This window comes from Rhinatrema bivittatum, chromosome 19, assembly GCF_901001135.1.
Source record: "Rhinatrema bivittatum chromosome 19, aRhiBiv1.1, whole genome shotgun sequence".
Classification (NCBI taxonomy): domain Eukaryota; kingdom Metazoa; phylum Chordata; class Amphibia; order Gymnophiona; family Rhinatrematidae; genus Rhinatrema; species Rhinatrema bivittatum.
The window spans coordinates 20,530,529-20,547,251 of NC_042633.1; the positions used below are offsets into that span (position 1 = coordinate 20,530,529).

The 16,723-nt window shown below is 53.3% G+C and overlaps 1 protein-coding gene across 1 annotated transcript in view; it reads left to right on the forward strand.

Moving 5' to 3' along the window:
* The window catches only part of CA11 (carbonic anhydrase 11), a 23,730-nt gene extending 11,506 nt beyond the window's left edge, over positions 1–12,224 (forward strand). The window contains exons 5-8 of the mRNA XM_029584438.1: positions 4,869–4,962; positions 5,824–5,978; positions 6,144–6,309; positions 10,676–12,224. Of these exons, the coding sequence (XP_029440298.1) occupies positions 4,869–4,962; positions 5,824–5,978; positions 6,144–6,309; positions 10,676–10,710 (450 nt within the window). The 3' untranslated portion in view covers positions 10,711–12,224. The remainder of the gene's footprint in view (positions 1–4,868; positions 4,963–5,823; positions 5,979–6,143; positions 6,310–10,675) is intronic.
* The last annotated feature ends 4,499 nt before the right edge of the window (positions 12,225–16,723 follow it).

A 16,723-nucleotide genomic window follows, 5' to 3' on the forward strand; every position in this document is an offset into this window, starting at 1 on the left:
GAGATATAAGTAATATTCTAAGAAGAATTGAACAAAAATATATCTATCAATGGGATACAATTCATCCCCGGGGTCTAAACAAAATGATAGAATGGGAGGCATTTTATGGAGTGTAGCAGCCCCTATATTTTATATCTTTGACTTAAGTGAAATCATTTTTTGGTCACGGTTTGTGAGAGGCGGGGAATTGACTAAAGTTGATGAGTCTTTTGAATTAGGGCGTACTGTATGGAATCGGCCTGTAGCTTGCCGTAGAGGTGAAGTGGACTTTAGGACCCGTGGAGGGATGATGAGCAAGGCTCAGGCTGGACTGAATAAAGTTTTGTATAAACGTGATAGGCATTTAGCTACAGGGAGCGTTTTGATCCCTCCGAGTGGTGGTGCATGGCACGGTATTGGATCGTGTCTGGTTGGCGTGATGTTAAGCTGTCGAGTATAGGGTAGTTCAAACCTGTAGGATGCCAAGTACATAGCATGTATAATTGTCTGGTTTTTCTAAATTTTGGATGGATGACGTACGAGGGGGAGGGTTAATTGTGATTGGTTTGTGGAGTTTAAATGGACGTGTTATGGCGGGACAGAATACAAGTTCTTTACGGAATGGCAACCGTCCGGTGAATGCCGTAAGACGGCTCTGTGTAAGTAGCTACTTTATATTATGAAGTTATTGATGTGAATCGTGTTATGCTGTCAGTTTATACATACAGTGCACGGCAGGTAGCCGAGGCGTTTAGAGTGACGTATGGAAGGTTTAGTTATACAAAAAATGGGTTGGTTTGGAATTGGTATTTTGCCGGCCCATGTAATGGTTACTGATGTAAGCTTTAGTTGGGACTATAGTTATGTATATGCGATCAGACGATTTAGGTGAGTGAAATTTAAGGCAGTTTAAGATCTTGATATGGAACTAAGCCGGTTTTGTGCAACTTACAGGTCGATACTGTAACGTGCGGTTGAAGATTTTCCGTCTGTAATGTGCTGGGAGCGCACAATTCGGACGCGTAAGGCGATCCAGCGATACAGTCTCCAGTTTCACGCGTCCTTAGCACTTCTTAAAACAGACGCATAACCCTTTCCGCATGCAGCATGTATATGATATGTAAATGAACGAATTAGCTGTATAATGAAGGAATTAGCTATTCCCCTACGATACTGTGACGCGCGCTCAGATTATCTCCTTTGTAACCCGCTATTTTGCCGCGTCCTTAACCTGTTAGTTTACCGCCTACCCTCTACTTGGTGTTAGTGTGGTGTTCGAAAATTAAAACGGGAATAAAGTGTAAAAAATGGGGGTAAAACCAAAGGGAGTAAAGTGTAAAAAACCAAGGACGACCTCCATATTAACATTGCAGCGTAAGTTGTTTATATATATGTATAAATACCTGTCACTTTCCTGTCACTTTCCGAATCCCCCAGGCGTGCGGTCATGGTGGCGGCGGTGGGAGCCGGCGGGCGGGTGGGCGCCCGTTCATCCAGGCGGCGGTGGTGGGAGCCGGCGGGCGGGTGGGCGCGTGTTCGATCCAGGCCGCGGGCGGGTGGGCGTGCATTCATCCAGGCCCCCGCCGGCAGTGAATGAATGCCCGTGCGATTTCGGCGCTCAAGGCGGCCGGGTGGGCGTGCATTCATCCAGGCAGAGGGAGCTGGCGGCGAAAGCGGCCTCCGGAGGGCGCTTTCGCCGACGGCTCCCTCTGCCTGGATGAATGCACGGCCCCCGCCGGCAGTGAATGAATGCCCGTGCGATTTCGGCGCTCAAGGCGTGACGTCACGACGCTTGACATCACGGCATGTGACTGCCTTGAACGCCGAAATCGCACGGGCATTCATTCACTGCCGGCGGGGGCCGTGCATTCATCCAGGCAGAGGGAGCCGTCGGCGAAAGCGGCCCCCGACTCCCTCTGCCTGGATGAATGCACGCCCACCCGGCCGCCTTGAGCGCCAAAATCGGGAGGAGAGGAGAAGGGACTACCGTAGCAGGCCCGAGCCTAGGATTGCCCGTCTCTCCCCTCGCTCTCTTGCTACTTTTTCGTTTTTTGTTTTTTTTTTGCTTCGGGAGGAGGGGACAGGACTGGGGCTGCACCGGAGACCGGACGCGGCCAGGGCAGGTGAGCGGGGGCTGGGGGAAAGTTTGCCGAGCATCGGAGAACATAACTGTCCTCTTCCTGGTACCTGTCATTTCAAATGTCATTTGAAATGACAGGTACCAGCGTGGCGGTGAAGCGTTAGGCCCGCGAATCCAGGATACTGTATAGGCGCTCTATACAGTAAAATGGGTTGCGCGGGCCTAACCTTCGCCTAACGCTTCGCAGACGCGGCTTGCATTTGCATGCAATTTGAAGAGAGTATCGAGCGGTAGGTGAAGAGAACTGTGCGTGCGGGGAACGAGGGTGCGCCCGGCACTGCCGCACTGTTTCTACCGCGGCCTTAGAGTATCGATCTGACAATGATGTGAGTGTGTGTTTGTTATTATAAACATTAATGGGTGGTAACGTTTTACATAGGTGAGCTAAGTCTAATGGCGAATTAGTTATTTAAATGACAAAATTGAAGGGCTACTGTCCTCACTCGATACCAATCAAACATACACAATATGTGAGGATTAATTATGTTTTAACATTTCATCCGTTTGTTTTTCACCTTCAGAAATTGGTATCAATTCATTGGTATCAATGAATTAGTTATTTAATACAGGTTGGGAAGGTATGAGCTGGTACGCGTTATGGGAATTATCTGAATATGAAAAATCTTAACCTTGATGAAACGAGCATAGTGGCCTGACAGCAAGAGTCGGCAAGAATCATTGGAGATCTATTGAGATATACAATATAGTAATGTTCAACCTCTGACAGGATTGTATTGGCAACATTGGATTGGCTGGTACTATTTAAACACATGCTGATGGTGTACAAGGTGGTTGTACTTTCTAGTACAGTTTGAGCAGTTAGTTAAATAGATGGTGGATATTATGTTATTGCTTACAGAGTCCAGCGCTATGTATTGATTCTACATGCATAATATATTAGCAACAGTGAAGATGCAGCCCTCTCTTTGATGAATGTAATAAATATTATATAAATCACCAAAACGCCCTCAGTAATAACTTTCTAAGTTTTTTTTGACAGGTGGTTTGTAGGACCTTTATGACCGTAACTTGTCAATCCTAGCAAGCTGCATAGACCTTTTGGTCCAGCTTTATTTTAATTTAAATATAGTGCTCACTCGGGAGTCAAACATTTTTTTTCTTTTTTTCAAACATTTTCTTTAAAAAGTCATATTAAGTCCAACGGGGTCCAACTGGGTAAGAGGATTTCAATCCAGGAATTAAACAATACAAATTACTTAGCTTTATCTCACAATCCGTACATCACCCCGGCATGGCCATGTTTCGAGCGTATCCTGCATCAGGGGGTCTTCTTGACAATTTTATAGTTGCTCCTGATAATCCTTTTATGACTTCCTTGTCTCCATACCGCCCCAGCCTAAATTGTCATGTGAAGACAATTGTATCCCGATGGTGCTAGTATGAGAACATACTTCTTGGAGATGACCATCATTCCCTGAGGAAGCCCTGTTGTATGGGCGAAACGAGAGCCTCGTTGGATTAATCCTGTGTTCGTCAAAACAGTGTAAAATGTGATCTATGCTTTTGACTGTGATTGTTAAAGTTATTATAAGTTGAATATAAGGGGTGTATTTGGATGAAATATGCATTTTCATGTAACTGTTAAATGTGATATGTAGAGGTATTAAGCATGTAAGTTTAAGAGATTTAGTGATTTTATGTGGTATGAGTAGTGTGAATGGAGGGGAAGGTATGAATGGGATTGTTTTTAAGGTAGGGAGGTTACTGAGACAAATAGTGGGACTTGTATAAAAAGTGTGTAAATTACATTGGAGAAAAATTGTGTGTATAATAAATTTTTGGCATTACATATTGCCGAGTCCCTCTGTATGATTATAGGGACTCCTCCCTACCCTCCACACACACACACCCTGGCACTCCATCCCCAACACACACCCTGACACTCCTCCCTACCCTCCACACACACACACACCCCTGACACTCCTCCCTACCCTCCACACACACACACCCCCTGACACTCCTCCCTACCCTCCACGCACATACACTCCCTGACACTCCTTCCTACCCTCCACACACACACCCCCTGACACTCCTCCCTACCCTCCACGCACATACACTCCCTGACACTCCTTCCTACCCTCCACACACACACCCCCCTGACACTCCTCCCTACCCTCCACGCACATACACTCCCTGACACTCCTCCCTACCCTCCACAAACACACACCCCCTGACACTCCCCCCTACCCTCCACAAACACACACCCCCTGACACTCCATCCCCAACACACACCCCCTGACACTCCTCCCTACCCTCCACACACACACACCCCCTGACACTCCTCCCTACCCTCCACAAACACACACCCCCTGACACTCCTCCCTACCCTCCACAAACACACACCCCCTGACACTCCATCCCCAACACACACCCCCTGACACTCCTCCCTACCCTCCACGCACATACACTCCCTGACACTCCTTCCTACCCTCCACACACACACCCCCTGACACTCCTCCCTACCCTCCACGCACATACACTCCCTGACACTCCTCCCTACCCTCCACAAACACACACCCCCTGACACTCCATCCCCAACACACACCCCCCGACACTCCTCCCTACCCTCCACACATACACCCCCCTGACACTCCTCCCTACCCTCCACGCACATACACTCCCTGACACCCAGTCCCCAACCTCAGCTCACATCCTGAAACCCCATTCTCATCCCCAGCCCCCACTGCACAAACCCCCTCATACTCCTCCCCACCCCCGAGTTCACTGACATGGTTCTCCTTCTGTTCAGGTAGCAAATAATTCAAATCCATTTCTTGGCCGGCTGCTTAACAGAGAAACCACAACGAGAATCTCCTTCAAGGGTAAGCTAACACTATCCCCAATCCATGACCTTCCAGCATCTGTGAATCTTACACACTTGGGGACCTGGAGGAGGGGACAGGGACATTCAGAGACCTCCACGCTAGCAGTGATACCTAAGACATTCAGAAGCAACATTAGAAAGATTATTACCTGAAAAGGGTGAGAGGTGCAGAAATCAACGTCAAGCAGGTTCCAGCATTGACAGAGTGAGAGGTAAAGCCTGGGAGGGGCACAGAGGATCCTCAGGGGTGGGGGAGTGGGGGTAAAGCCTGGGAGGGGCACAGAGGATCCTCAGGGATGGGGGAGTGAGGGGTAAAGCCTGGGAGGGGCACAGAGGATCCTCAGGGGTGGGGGAGTGAGGGGTAAAGCCTGGGAGGGGCACAGAGGATCCTCAGGGGTGGGGGAGTGGGGGTAAAGCCTGGGAGGGGCACAGAGGATCCTCAGGGATGGGGGAGTGAGGGGTAAGCCTGGGAGGGGCACAGAGGATCCTCAGGGATGGGGGAGTGAGGGGTAAAGCCTGGGAGGGGCACAGAGGATCCTCAGGGGTGGGGGAGTGGGGGTAAAGCCTGGGAGGGGCACAGAGGATCCTCAGGGGTGGGGGAGTGGGGGTAAAGCCTGGGAGGGGCACAGAGGATCCTCAGGGGTGGGGGAGTGAGGGGTAAAGCCTGGGAGGGGCACAGAGGATCCTCAGGGGTGGGGGAGTGAGGGGTAAAGCCAGGGAGGGGCACAGAGGATCCTCAGGGGTGGGGGAGTGAGGGGTAAAGCCCGGGAGGGGCACAGAGGATCCTCAGGGGTGGAGGAGTGAGGGGTAAAGCCTGGGAGGAGCACAGAAGATCTAAGTGTCCCTCTCCCTGCTCTAGGGGACAGCACCTTTCTGCAGGATCTGGTCCTGGAGCAGCTCTTCCCGGATACCTTCAGCTTTGTGACCTACCAGGGGTCCATGACGGCGCCCCCCTGCTACGAAACCGTTACCTGGATCGTCATCGACCAGGCCCTGAACGTTACATCCATGCAGGTAGTGGGGGGGCGAAGATACAGCGATTCGGGGAGTAGGTGGTGAGGTAGTGGGGTCTCAGCCAGTAAAGAGACTTAAAATGAAGGCGTTCTTCTCTTCTCCCCGGCTCGTTCCACCTCCCTGTTCTCCTTTCCTTTCCTCCCTCCTCCACCTCCCCTTCTACAGATGCACTCCTTGCGCCTCCTCAGTCAGCACCGGGCCCTGCACGTCTTCCAGAGCATGAGCGACAACGTCCGGCCTGTGCAGCCACTCTTCCAGCGGGGGCTGCGGGGCACCCTGGACTACCGCCGACCGGGCCGGCGCTGCACGGGGGCCCGCTACAGGTTGCAGGGTACGTGCTCACTCACCTACTCCTTGCCTCCTGAAATCCCACGGGCGCAGAGCCTTGCATTTCAGTCACGACCCAAAGCCTCCGGAGGCAGGGGTGTCCGGTTCTGAGCTGCTAGAGCACCCCCCGCCCTCAGCAGCCCACGAGAAAGAGGGTGTGTGTGATGTGGACTCTGGACTGCTGAGGATCCTCTGTGCCCCTCCCAGGCTTTACCCCTCACTCCCCCACCCCTGAGGATCCTCTGTGCCCCTCCCAGGCTTTACCCCTCACTCACTCATCCCTGAGGATCCTCTGTGCCCCTCCCAGGCTTTACCCCTCACTCCCCCCACCCTGAGGATCCTCTGTGCCCCTCCCAGGCTTTACCCCTCACTCCCCCACCCCTGAGGATCCTCTGTGCCCCTCCCAGGCTTTACCCCTCACTCCCCCGCCCCTGAGGATCCTCTGTGCCCCTCCCAGGCTTTACCCCTCACTTCCCCACGCCCCTCTCAAGCTTTACCCCTCACTCCCACACCCCTGAGGATCCTCAGTGCCCCTCCCAGGCTTTACCCCTCACTCCCACACCCCTGAGGATCGTCAGTGCCCCTCCCAGGCTTTACCCCTCACTCCCCCACCCCTGAGGATCCTCAGTGCCCCTCCCAGGCTTTACCCCTCACTCCCACACCCCTGAGGATCGTCAGTGCCCCTCCCAGGCTTTACCCCTCACTCCCCCACGCCCCTCTCAAGCTTTACCCCTCACTCCCACACCCCTGAGGATCCTCTGTGCCCCTCCCAGGCTTTACTCCCCCACCCTGAGGATTCTCTGTGCCCCTCCCAGGCTTTACCCCTCACTCCCCCCCACCTCTGAGGATCCTCTGTGCCCCTCCCAGGCTTTACTCCCCCACCCTGAGGATTCTCTGTGCCCCTCCCAGGCTTTACCCCTCACTCCCCAACCACTGAGGATCCTCTGTGACCTCTGCTAGTTGTCATAAAATCTTGTTCCCGGTATGTACCCAGATCAGCCCAGAGTTTTGCCTCCCAGCCAGCAGATGGCGACAGAGAGTCTCACTGACACTGTACATAACCCAATGTGCCACCTGCAGTTCCTCAGGATTTCTCTGTCTCCAGCAGATGGTAGATTCTTTTTCTTTTTTGACAGAGATGTCTTGCTGAGTTTGTTGGCTCAGACCCTGAACACGCTCAGTGTGGCTGGAGGTCAGTTTTAAGTTAATTGTCCTGTTTTTTTCCCACCTGTATCCAATTCAATAGATACTGGATTTAAAGAAGGTAAATGCAGCGCTCAAGGTTCCCCGTTTCCGTATGGAGACTCTGAGGTCCCTCATAGCGGTGGTACACAAGGGCGAGCTCTTGGCATCTCTCGCCTTGATAGAGGTATATCTGCACGTATCCATCAGGCTTGAGCACCAGAGATTCCTGAGGTTCATGGTCCTAAGGGAAGATTTTTGATTTCGAGCCCTTCCCTTCGGCTGGCGACGGCTCCGCGTACCTTCACCAAGGTGATAGTGGTGGGGGTGGCCACATTACAAAAGTAATGTGGCCACCCCTACCTCTGTTGACAATCAGTACAAAAGGTACCGATGCACTTGAAATCTCTAGGATGGGTGGTGAACGTAGCAAAGAGCCATTTAGTCCTCTCTCAAACTCCGGAGTATCTGGGAGCTCAGTGCGACACGCTGGCGGAGAGAGTGTTTCTCGTGGAGAGGGAGTGCTGAAATTGCAGAGTCAAGATTAAGCTTCTGCTAGAGCTCTCTGTGCCCAGGGTCTGGGAATATTTACAGGTCCTGGGATCTATGGCATCGATGTTGGAATTAATGCATTGAGCGTTCGTGTATATGCGGCCTCTGCAGGGGGCTCTTCTTCCGCTGGAATCCGTTCTTGGAAGAGTTTCATCTTCCTCTTCCGTTAGAAGGGGAAGCCAGGGACAGTCTTTTGTGGGGGCTTACTCGCACCAATCTCGAGTGTGGTGTGGAATTGGAGGTTCCTAATTGGGTAACAGTCACCGATGCAAGCCTCTCCAGATGGAGGGTGATGTGGCAAGATCAGTCAGCGCAGGGCCAGTGGTCGAAACAGGAAGCCTCATGGTCTAACAATCGGTTAGAGACGAGAGCAGTGCATTTCTTGTTGCTTACATGTCTGCCAAGGTTACACGAACATCCAGTACAGGTCCTATCGAACAATGCGACAACGGTGGCCTACATCAACCGTCAAGGAGGAACCAAGAATCAGGCTGTGGCTTGAGAGGCCTGGAAGTTGATTCTCTGGGCAGATTGCACTTGGAGTGACTAGCAGCGTCTCACATCACTGGGGTAAACAATGTTCTGTCAGATTTTCTCAGTTGGAGAAAGTTAAACCCCGGGGAATGGGAGCTGTCTGAGGCAGCGATGTGTTTCACTCATGGAAGATGGGAATATTCCAACCAAAGAGAACACCAAGGCGTTGTGATTTTACAACCACTGAACAGAACACGGTATGGAAGGAATCGGAGCTCTGGTGCTGCCATGGACTCGAGGGATTTCTCCTTGTCTTCCCTTCGTGGCCTCTGGTGGACACGGGATTACGGCGGATAGAGAAACATCTGGGCAACGTGATCCTGGTAGCTCTAGAGTGGCCACATTGACCATGCTTCCCAGATCTGATCAACAGGGCCATAGACGGGCCCCTGAGGTTCAGACATCGTCGACTGTTATTTCCAGCAGGGCCCAGTATTTTTGGGTCAGGCGGCTCACTTCAGTCTTGTGGCTTCGCTTCTGAGAGGAGACGACTGAGATGGAGGGGATATTCTGAAGCGGTTATTTCTACCTTTTACATCCTTGACGTATTTGCGAATTTGGAGGGTCTTCAAGTCCTGGTCTGCTCTTGACCGAGTGCAGCCTCGGCCTGTTCAGGCTACGATGTTGCATATTTTGGTTTTTCTACAGGAAGGCTCTGGTCAAGGGACTGGCCTTTAACTCTCTGAGAGTCCAGGTAGTGACACTGGGTTGTCTCCGGGGTAAGGTGCAAGGGTTTCTTCTGTCCACATGTCCAGATGTTACACGGCTCCTTCGGGGAGCTAAGAACTTGCATCCTCAGGTGCGGAATATTTGCCCATTTTGGAATCTGAATGTAGCTTCTAGAGGATTGTGTGAGGCTTGGGTTGAACCACTGCATAGAGCTATGGTTAAGGACTTGACTCTTAAAGTGGTTTTTCTTGGTGCCTATTTGTTCAGCCAGGAGAATTTCGGAGCTCCAGGCACTGTCGTGTCAAGATCCCTTCCTACAGATGTTGTATTCAGGGGGCATTTTTATGCATGGCGCCGCCTTTTCTGCATGAAGTAGTCTTGGCTTTCCATCTTAGGTAGTGGAGCTTCCAGCTTTTCCAGATTTGGATTCCTCTACGCCTCACGTGGGGGAGCTTAGGCTCTTAGATGGGAGGCGAGCGTTATTGAGGTATCTAAAGATCACTTATGATTTCCGGATCACCTCGTTGTACTGTGGAGTGGCCCAAAGAAGGGAAGTAAGGCATCTAAGGCTACAATTGTGTGGTGGCTGAAGGAAGAGATTTCTAAAGGGCGCCTACTGCCGGGGGGGTTTAGGGATGCACTTGACACGTTCTCAGGTGACTTCCTGGGCTGAATCACATCAGGTGTCTCTGCATGAAATTTGCTGGGCGGCTACTGGGAAGTCGTTGCACACTTTTGCTAGGCATTATCACTTGGATGTCAGGGCTACGGCTTCCATGTGCTTTGGTGAATGTTCTGCGAGTGGAACTCTCCAGGACCCACTCGAGTTAAGGGGAGCTTAGGTGCATCCCAGGAGTCTGGACTGTTCCGGGAAAGGAAAATTGGTTCTTAAACCTAATTTTTGTTCCTGTAGTACCACAGATCAGTCCAGAGACTGATCTGTGGTACTTGGGGGGGGGGGAAGAGGCCGCCGCTGATTATGTTAAATTTGGGAAACGAGTTTTCCATTGTCTTTGTGGGTAACTTCACCTTCTTCCGGCTCGTTTTGAGGGGAGGGAGTTTGCTTAGAAGTTTATGGTTGTTTCTGTCATCTTGGCTTGGGCGCAGGTCAGTACTGAGGGACTGCAGGTGGCTCACTGGGTTATGTACAGTGTCCATGAAACGTTCTCTGTCTCCATCTGCTGGCAGGGAGGCAAAACGCAGGCCTCTGGACTGATCCCTGGTACTACAGGAATGAAAATTAGCAGGTAAGAACCAATTTTCCTTTACAGTTTCTGCCTTATCCCATCTCCTGGGATTCTCCCCCCCCCCCCCCCCCTTTCCATGAAGCTGATATTCCTGCACTCCTTGGGGTCAGAGCGGGGAATGACCGCCCCATCTAGTCCAGTCCAGTCTCACTCTATCTCTCTCTCTCTGTCTTTCTAATCCCACAGTTGACGGCCCCAAACCACCCAAGGCATCGGGCTAAAGGATGTGCCGGCGGGGCCCCCAGACGCCTGGCACTGGCAGCTTCGCCAGGAGCAGTTGCCGGATCTTTTGGTGGACGGATTGAGTCGACCAGAAAGGAAAAAAGAGGGAGCGGAGGTTGCCCCCCCCCCCCCCCCGTGCACGGCTGGTCTCTGCAGCGAGGAGTTGGCAGGAGCGAGGGGCAGAGAAGGAGTCGGCGGGGGGGTGTGGAAAAGCCCCATCGGGGACCAGCAGTGGAGGTGGCAGGAACACAGCTCTGGCCTTTTCTGGCTGGAAGAGCCCCCCCCTCCCCACTCTCGTCATACTGAAGGGGGGTGGCAGGACTTTGAACTTATCCTAAGGCTTGCAAACCATGGACCGAACTAGCAACTCCTCTGGGAAAGAGGGAGGCCCCATCCGGCCGTCTCCTCAAGAAAAAAAGGGGAGGGCTCTGTTGCCAGGCGAGTGTGGCAAACGTCTCCCCCCCCCCCCCCCCCCCAAGCTGCCTCCGGCCCCGAGAAACCCCAGGAGTACCGGTCCCGTCCCCCCTTCCCCCTCTGGACCTTCAGAGAGCGAGCATGATCCCCACCCAAAGAGGGCTCTGTCCCCCCTACCCGAGCCCCTCAAGGAGTCTTCCTGGCTACTGCAAGAACATGAGATCTTCACCCCCCATCCGGAGGGCCACCAGAAATTCTCTCTCCCCCCCCCCCCCATCAAAGTGGGGGCTACCCTATTATAGGACCCCCCTCCCGCTGCCAGCCCGGGGGGGGGGGGGCGAGGAGGGGAGTGAAAGCCACCCAAAGCAGACAAGCCCTGTTCTGGATTCCACAGCCGCAGGGGTCAAACCTCTGGCAGCTCCAGCCAGGCTGCTGGTGGGTGGGGAAGGCCAAGGCTCGCTCTTAAATCCTACTTTTTATGATTAAAAACAAGACCCACCCTCTTCCCTTTGGCCCTCCTTCCCTTTCCCTGGCGAAGAGTTTAAAGGGCTTTTTACAACCATTGTGCTCGCTGTATGGACTTGCACGGGAGGGCATTATAATGCATGACTGACCATGATGTGCACCCCCCCAATGCCAGCTCCGTGCGGGGCCTGCGTCCGTCGGCGGGGAGCAGAAACCCCTGCCCTGCGCCCAGGGCCACCAGAGCCGTGATCCTTCCCTCGCTTGGCCGGGCCTGGAGCCTTCCGCAGCAGCGCGGCAACCCCCAGTTTGGAACCGCAGCGGGAGCCCGTGGGAAAGCCGGAAGGCGCCCGCGTTTCGTCTCCCGGGCCTCCGTCGCGCAGGGGAGGGAGGGAGGAGCCCGCTGGGTGCAAGGAGGGGCATTGCCCCCCTTTCAGGGCAAGGGCGTCTGCGTCGCTGGTAGGAGAGCCGAGGGCCAAGGGAAAGGCGCCCTGCATGAAAAGGAGCGGGGAGACCTGCTTTCAGTCGTTCGGTGTACGATTGTGGCAACCTGTGTACAATAACGCTGTTTGAGTCACTGTCAAGGAGCCCTGCTCTTCCATGTTTTGTGCATGAATAAAGGAGACCTGCTCGTCCACGATTGTGCATGAATAAAGGAGACCTGCTCTTCCCCTTGCATCCCTTTTAAAGTCCGCAGAGGTTGCAAGAGCCCCCCCCCCCCGAGGAGGGAGATTTAAGGCCAGTGCTAGGGTTTGGGCTGCGCTTCCCATGGGACACTGAGCACAGGGTGTGTGGGAAAAGTTGCAAGAACCAGCTCCAGGTCTTCCCTCTTCCAACCTGGCAGCTCAGGAATTTTTTTTTTTTTTTTTTTGCAGCAAACCAGGGACTGAAGCAGAAGCAGGGCGTGACAAATCCACAGAGCAGGGCCAAAAGCCAAGCTCTGCCTTGGCTGGGCCCGTCCCTGGCCACCTGGAGCCAGCTGCTGCTCGCCAGTCCCCAGTGGGAAGGAAGGAGGCCGAGCACACAGGGAAACTGGGTTTGCCCCACTGCATACAGGGAGATGTAGTTCTGGTGTCTCTCTGCAGAACTACAAGTCCCAGCATGCAGTGGGAGATAAGCCCAGGCCTGGCCCAGCCAGTTCGGCGGGCATGGAGGGACATAGCCACAGCCACTGTCAGAGCTAGGCTCAGCGCCCACAGTGGGTCAGATAAGGCGGATGGCCCCCTACCAGCCTCAACAGTAATTATCTGCTTAATGAAGCCTGGCAGCTGGCTCTGTGCCAGCCTGATGCCAGCCAGGGACGCTGACCTTAGATGCCTCTTCCTGGTCCCTGCCAGCCATGTGGGTGCAGCCGGTCCTCCCCCGCCCCTCTCGCTCGGGAGTGGAGCCCACACGCTCACGTGGCCGGGCAGCTGTCTCTGGCACCTCAGGAAACGCGGCCGAACCAGCAGGCCAGATCCACTCCCCTACCTCCCACTTCCTTGCCCATGCCCGCCCCGTGCAACGCAGGCTGAGAAGATGCCAGGCAGCAGAGAGAGCTGAGTGTAAAATCAGCCCCAGCTGGAGGCACAGTTTATGATGACTGACCCAGCAGAGGGAGCCAAAGGCGACGTGATTCTAGAGGAGCCCACGCAGGCCTTAGGGAGGGAAACAGCAATGGAGGAAGCCTTGGCTCGGTGGAGCATGCTGAGGGCCCATTTCCCAAGCAGACTGGAAACTTCTCTTAGATGCACTCAGCCTGTCTGCACACTCCCTGCTGACTCATGGCAGGCTATGTAACACACTCAGCACTTCTGCACAGTCCCTGATGTCTCATGGCAGGCTATGTAACACACTCAGCACTTCTGCACAGTCCCTGCCGACTCATAGCAGGGACACTCAGCCCTCATTCACAGTCCCTACTGTCTCCTGGCAGGATGTGTTTCAGAGACACTCAGCCCTCCTGCACAGTCCCTGATGTCTCATGGCAGGCTATGTAACACACTCAGCCCTCCTGCACAGGCCCTGATGTCTCATGGCAGGATATGTAACACACTCAGTACTTCTGCACAGTCCACGCTGTCTCCTGGCAGGATGTGTTTCAGAGACACTCAGCCCTCCTGCACAGGCCCTGATGTCTCATGGCAGGATATGTAACACACTCAGTACTTCTGCACAGTCCACGCTGTCTCCTGGCAGGATGTGTTTCAGAGACACTCAGCCCTCCTGCACAGGCCCTGATGTCTCATGGCAGGCTATGTAACACACTCAGCACTTCTGCACAGTCCCTGCCAACTCATAGCAGGATGTGTTGCAAGAACACTCAGCCCTCATTCACAGTCCCTGCTGGCAGGATGCGTTATAGGCACACTCAATCCTCCTGCACAGTCCCTGCTGTTCCCTATCAGAATGTGTTACAGGAACACTCGGTCCTCCTGCACAGTCTCCTGGCATCTTGACACTTTGCTAGTTTCACTTGTTGCCATGTTTTGTTTTAATTGATTTTCCAGAAACAACTCCAGGAACGATTCCCTAAGAAGTCGTTTTTCTGCCTCACCTCCCTAGTCCTTCTCAGTTCCTTTGCTCCGGGTGCCTCCACCCACCCTGTCTTGCCTTTCCGTGTTCTCTCCCTCATCGCTCCCTTCTCTCACTGTCCTGTGTGTGTCTCTCTCTCTCTTTTCTCCCTCTCCCCTCCATCACTCTATGCTCAGAGTCAGGAAACCTTCTGGACTGACAATCTCTGTATCTGTTTATATACAAAATGGCCAAGAAATAAAAAAAAAGGAACAAAGACATAATATTAACAATCACAGGAAAACAAAATGACCAAATCCAGAAAGGAGTTACATGGGAACACAGAACAAGATGGTAGATAAAAACTGCAGGGCCCATGCACATCTCCTGCTGAACCCTACAATCGCCATCACTCCCTCAGAGATCCCCTGTGCCGATCCTGTGCTGTCCCCGTCTCCACCGCATCCACCACCCTCTCTGTAAAGAGATGTTTCCTACGATTACTCCTGAGCCTACCCCCTTTCACCCTCATCCCATGACCCCCTTTCACCCTTATCACATGACCCCTCATTCTACCCCCTTTCACCCCATCCCATGACCCCCTCATTCTACCCCCCTTTCACCCTTATCACATGACCCCTCATTCTACCCCCCTTTCACCCCCATCCCATGATCCCTCATTCTAACCCCCTTCTCACCCTTATCACATGACCCCTCATTCTACCCCTTTCACCCCATCCCATGACCCCTCATTCATACCCCTTTCACCCTCATCCCATGATCCCCTCATTCTACCCCTTTCAACCCTTATCACATGACCCCTCATTCTACCCCCTTTCACCCCCATCCCATGATTCCCTCATTCTACCCCCCTTTACCCTTATCCCCATGACCCCTCATTCTACCCCTTTCACCCTCATCCCATGACCCCTCATCCCATGACCCCTCATTCTACCCCCTTTCACCCTTATCACATGACCCCTCATTCTACCCCCTTTCACCCCATCCCATGATCCCTCATTCTACCCCCTTTCACCCTTATCCCATGACCCCTCATTCTACCCCTTTCACCCCATCCCATGACCCCTTCATTCTACCCCCTTATACCCCCATCCCATGACCCCTCATTCTACCCCCTTTCACCCATCCCATGATCCCTCATTCTACCCCCTTTCACCCTTATCACATGACCCCTCATTCTACCCCCTTTCACCCCATCCCATGATCCCTCATTCTACCCCCTTTCACCCTCATCCCATGACCCCTCATTCTACAGCCTCCTTTCCGTTGAAAGAGGCTCCCCTCCGGTGCATGGAAACCTTTGAGATATCTGACTGCCTCTATCTCTTCTCCCCTAGCTCGCCTTTCCTCTAGGGCATACAGGTTTAGATCTTTATCTCCATATACTTTAGAGCGAACACCAGGGACCATTTTAGTAGCCTCCCTCTGGACCCACTCCAGCCTGCTTCTATCCTTCTGAAGGATTGTACACAGGACTCCAACAGGCCGGTGCACGACCGTGTGCTGCGGCCAGCGCACAGCTTAACGCCATTGGCTGCACGGTTTGCTTGCGCATCCATAACCCTTGATGCGGTGCGGGGATTAGTGCGATGAAATCGCGCGCCCAATCGAGCGCCTGCCGAATAGTGCGCATCCCATGGAAAGTCCCATGTGGATGAGACTATTAGTTGATTCCCACAATTCCAAATAATTTCCCGCCTGGCCAACGCGGCAAATTTTACGCCAGCCCGAGGTCTGCCACACTCAAGGGCTCATTGGGGGGGGGGGGGGGGAATCCTGCTGTCTGTGATTCCTCCTACTAATATCGTCCGATACTGAGGAGGAGGGACCACAGAAAGTGGAATCGTGTGAAAAAAAATTCTGGGCGCCCAACATATACCCCCAATATCCATGGGCTAGGCCATCTATATGGTGCAGGTAGCGGGAGAAAATGGATGCTCGTATTGAGCGTCCGTTCCCTAACCCGCTGGCAGCCACTTCTCCTGGGTGCCCGATGCCGAGGAGGCACTAGGGATGCACCATTTCCCCTGGTGCCTCCTTTGAACCAAGGCGGCTCATTTTAATATGAAATCGCGTGCCCGAGAGAGGTGGCACTGCGTGCGTTAGGAGAGCGGGCACTCAATCGGGAGCTCCCGTTTTATGCGTGCCGACATCGCATCGGCCTGCAAGCGAGGTCTCACCGGGGACTTTCATGGGGGCAACGTCACCCCCCCCCCTTTGTCTGCCGACCATTCCTCTCCTCGTGCAGCCAAGCATCTTTCTGGCTTTTACCATCGCTTCATCCACCTGTTTATCCACCTTAAGATCATCCGACACGATCAGCCCCAGACCCCGCTCTTCCTTTGTGCTTAGAAGAATTTCACCTCCAATACTGGACCTTTCCCTTGGGGTTTTGCATCCTAAATGCATTGTTTAGCATTAAATCTTAGCTGCCAGACCTGAGGCCATTCCTTGAGCTTCGCTAGATCCCTCCTCATGCTTTCCACTCCTTCCTGGCTGCCCGCCCTGTTGCAGATGTTGGTATCACGGGCAAAAAGACAAATCTTTCCTGACAATCCTTCTGCTATTTTGTTCACAAACATGTTGAAAAGACCTGGTAGGACCGATCCCTGCTCAGAGAAA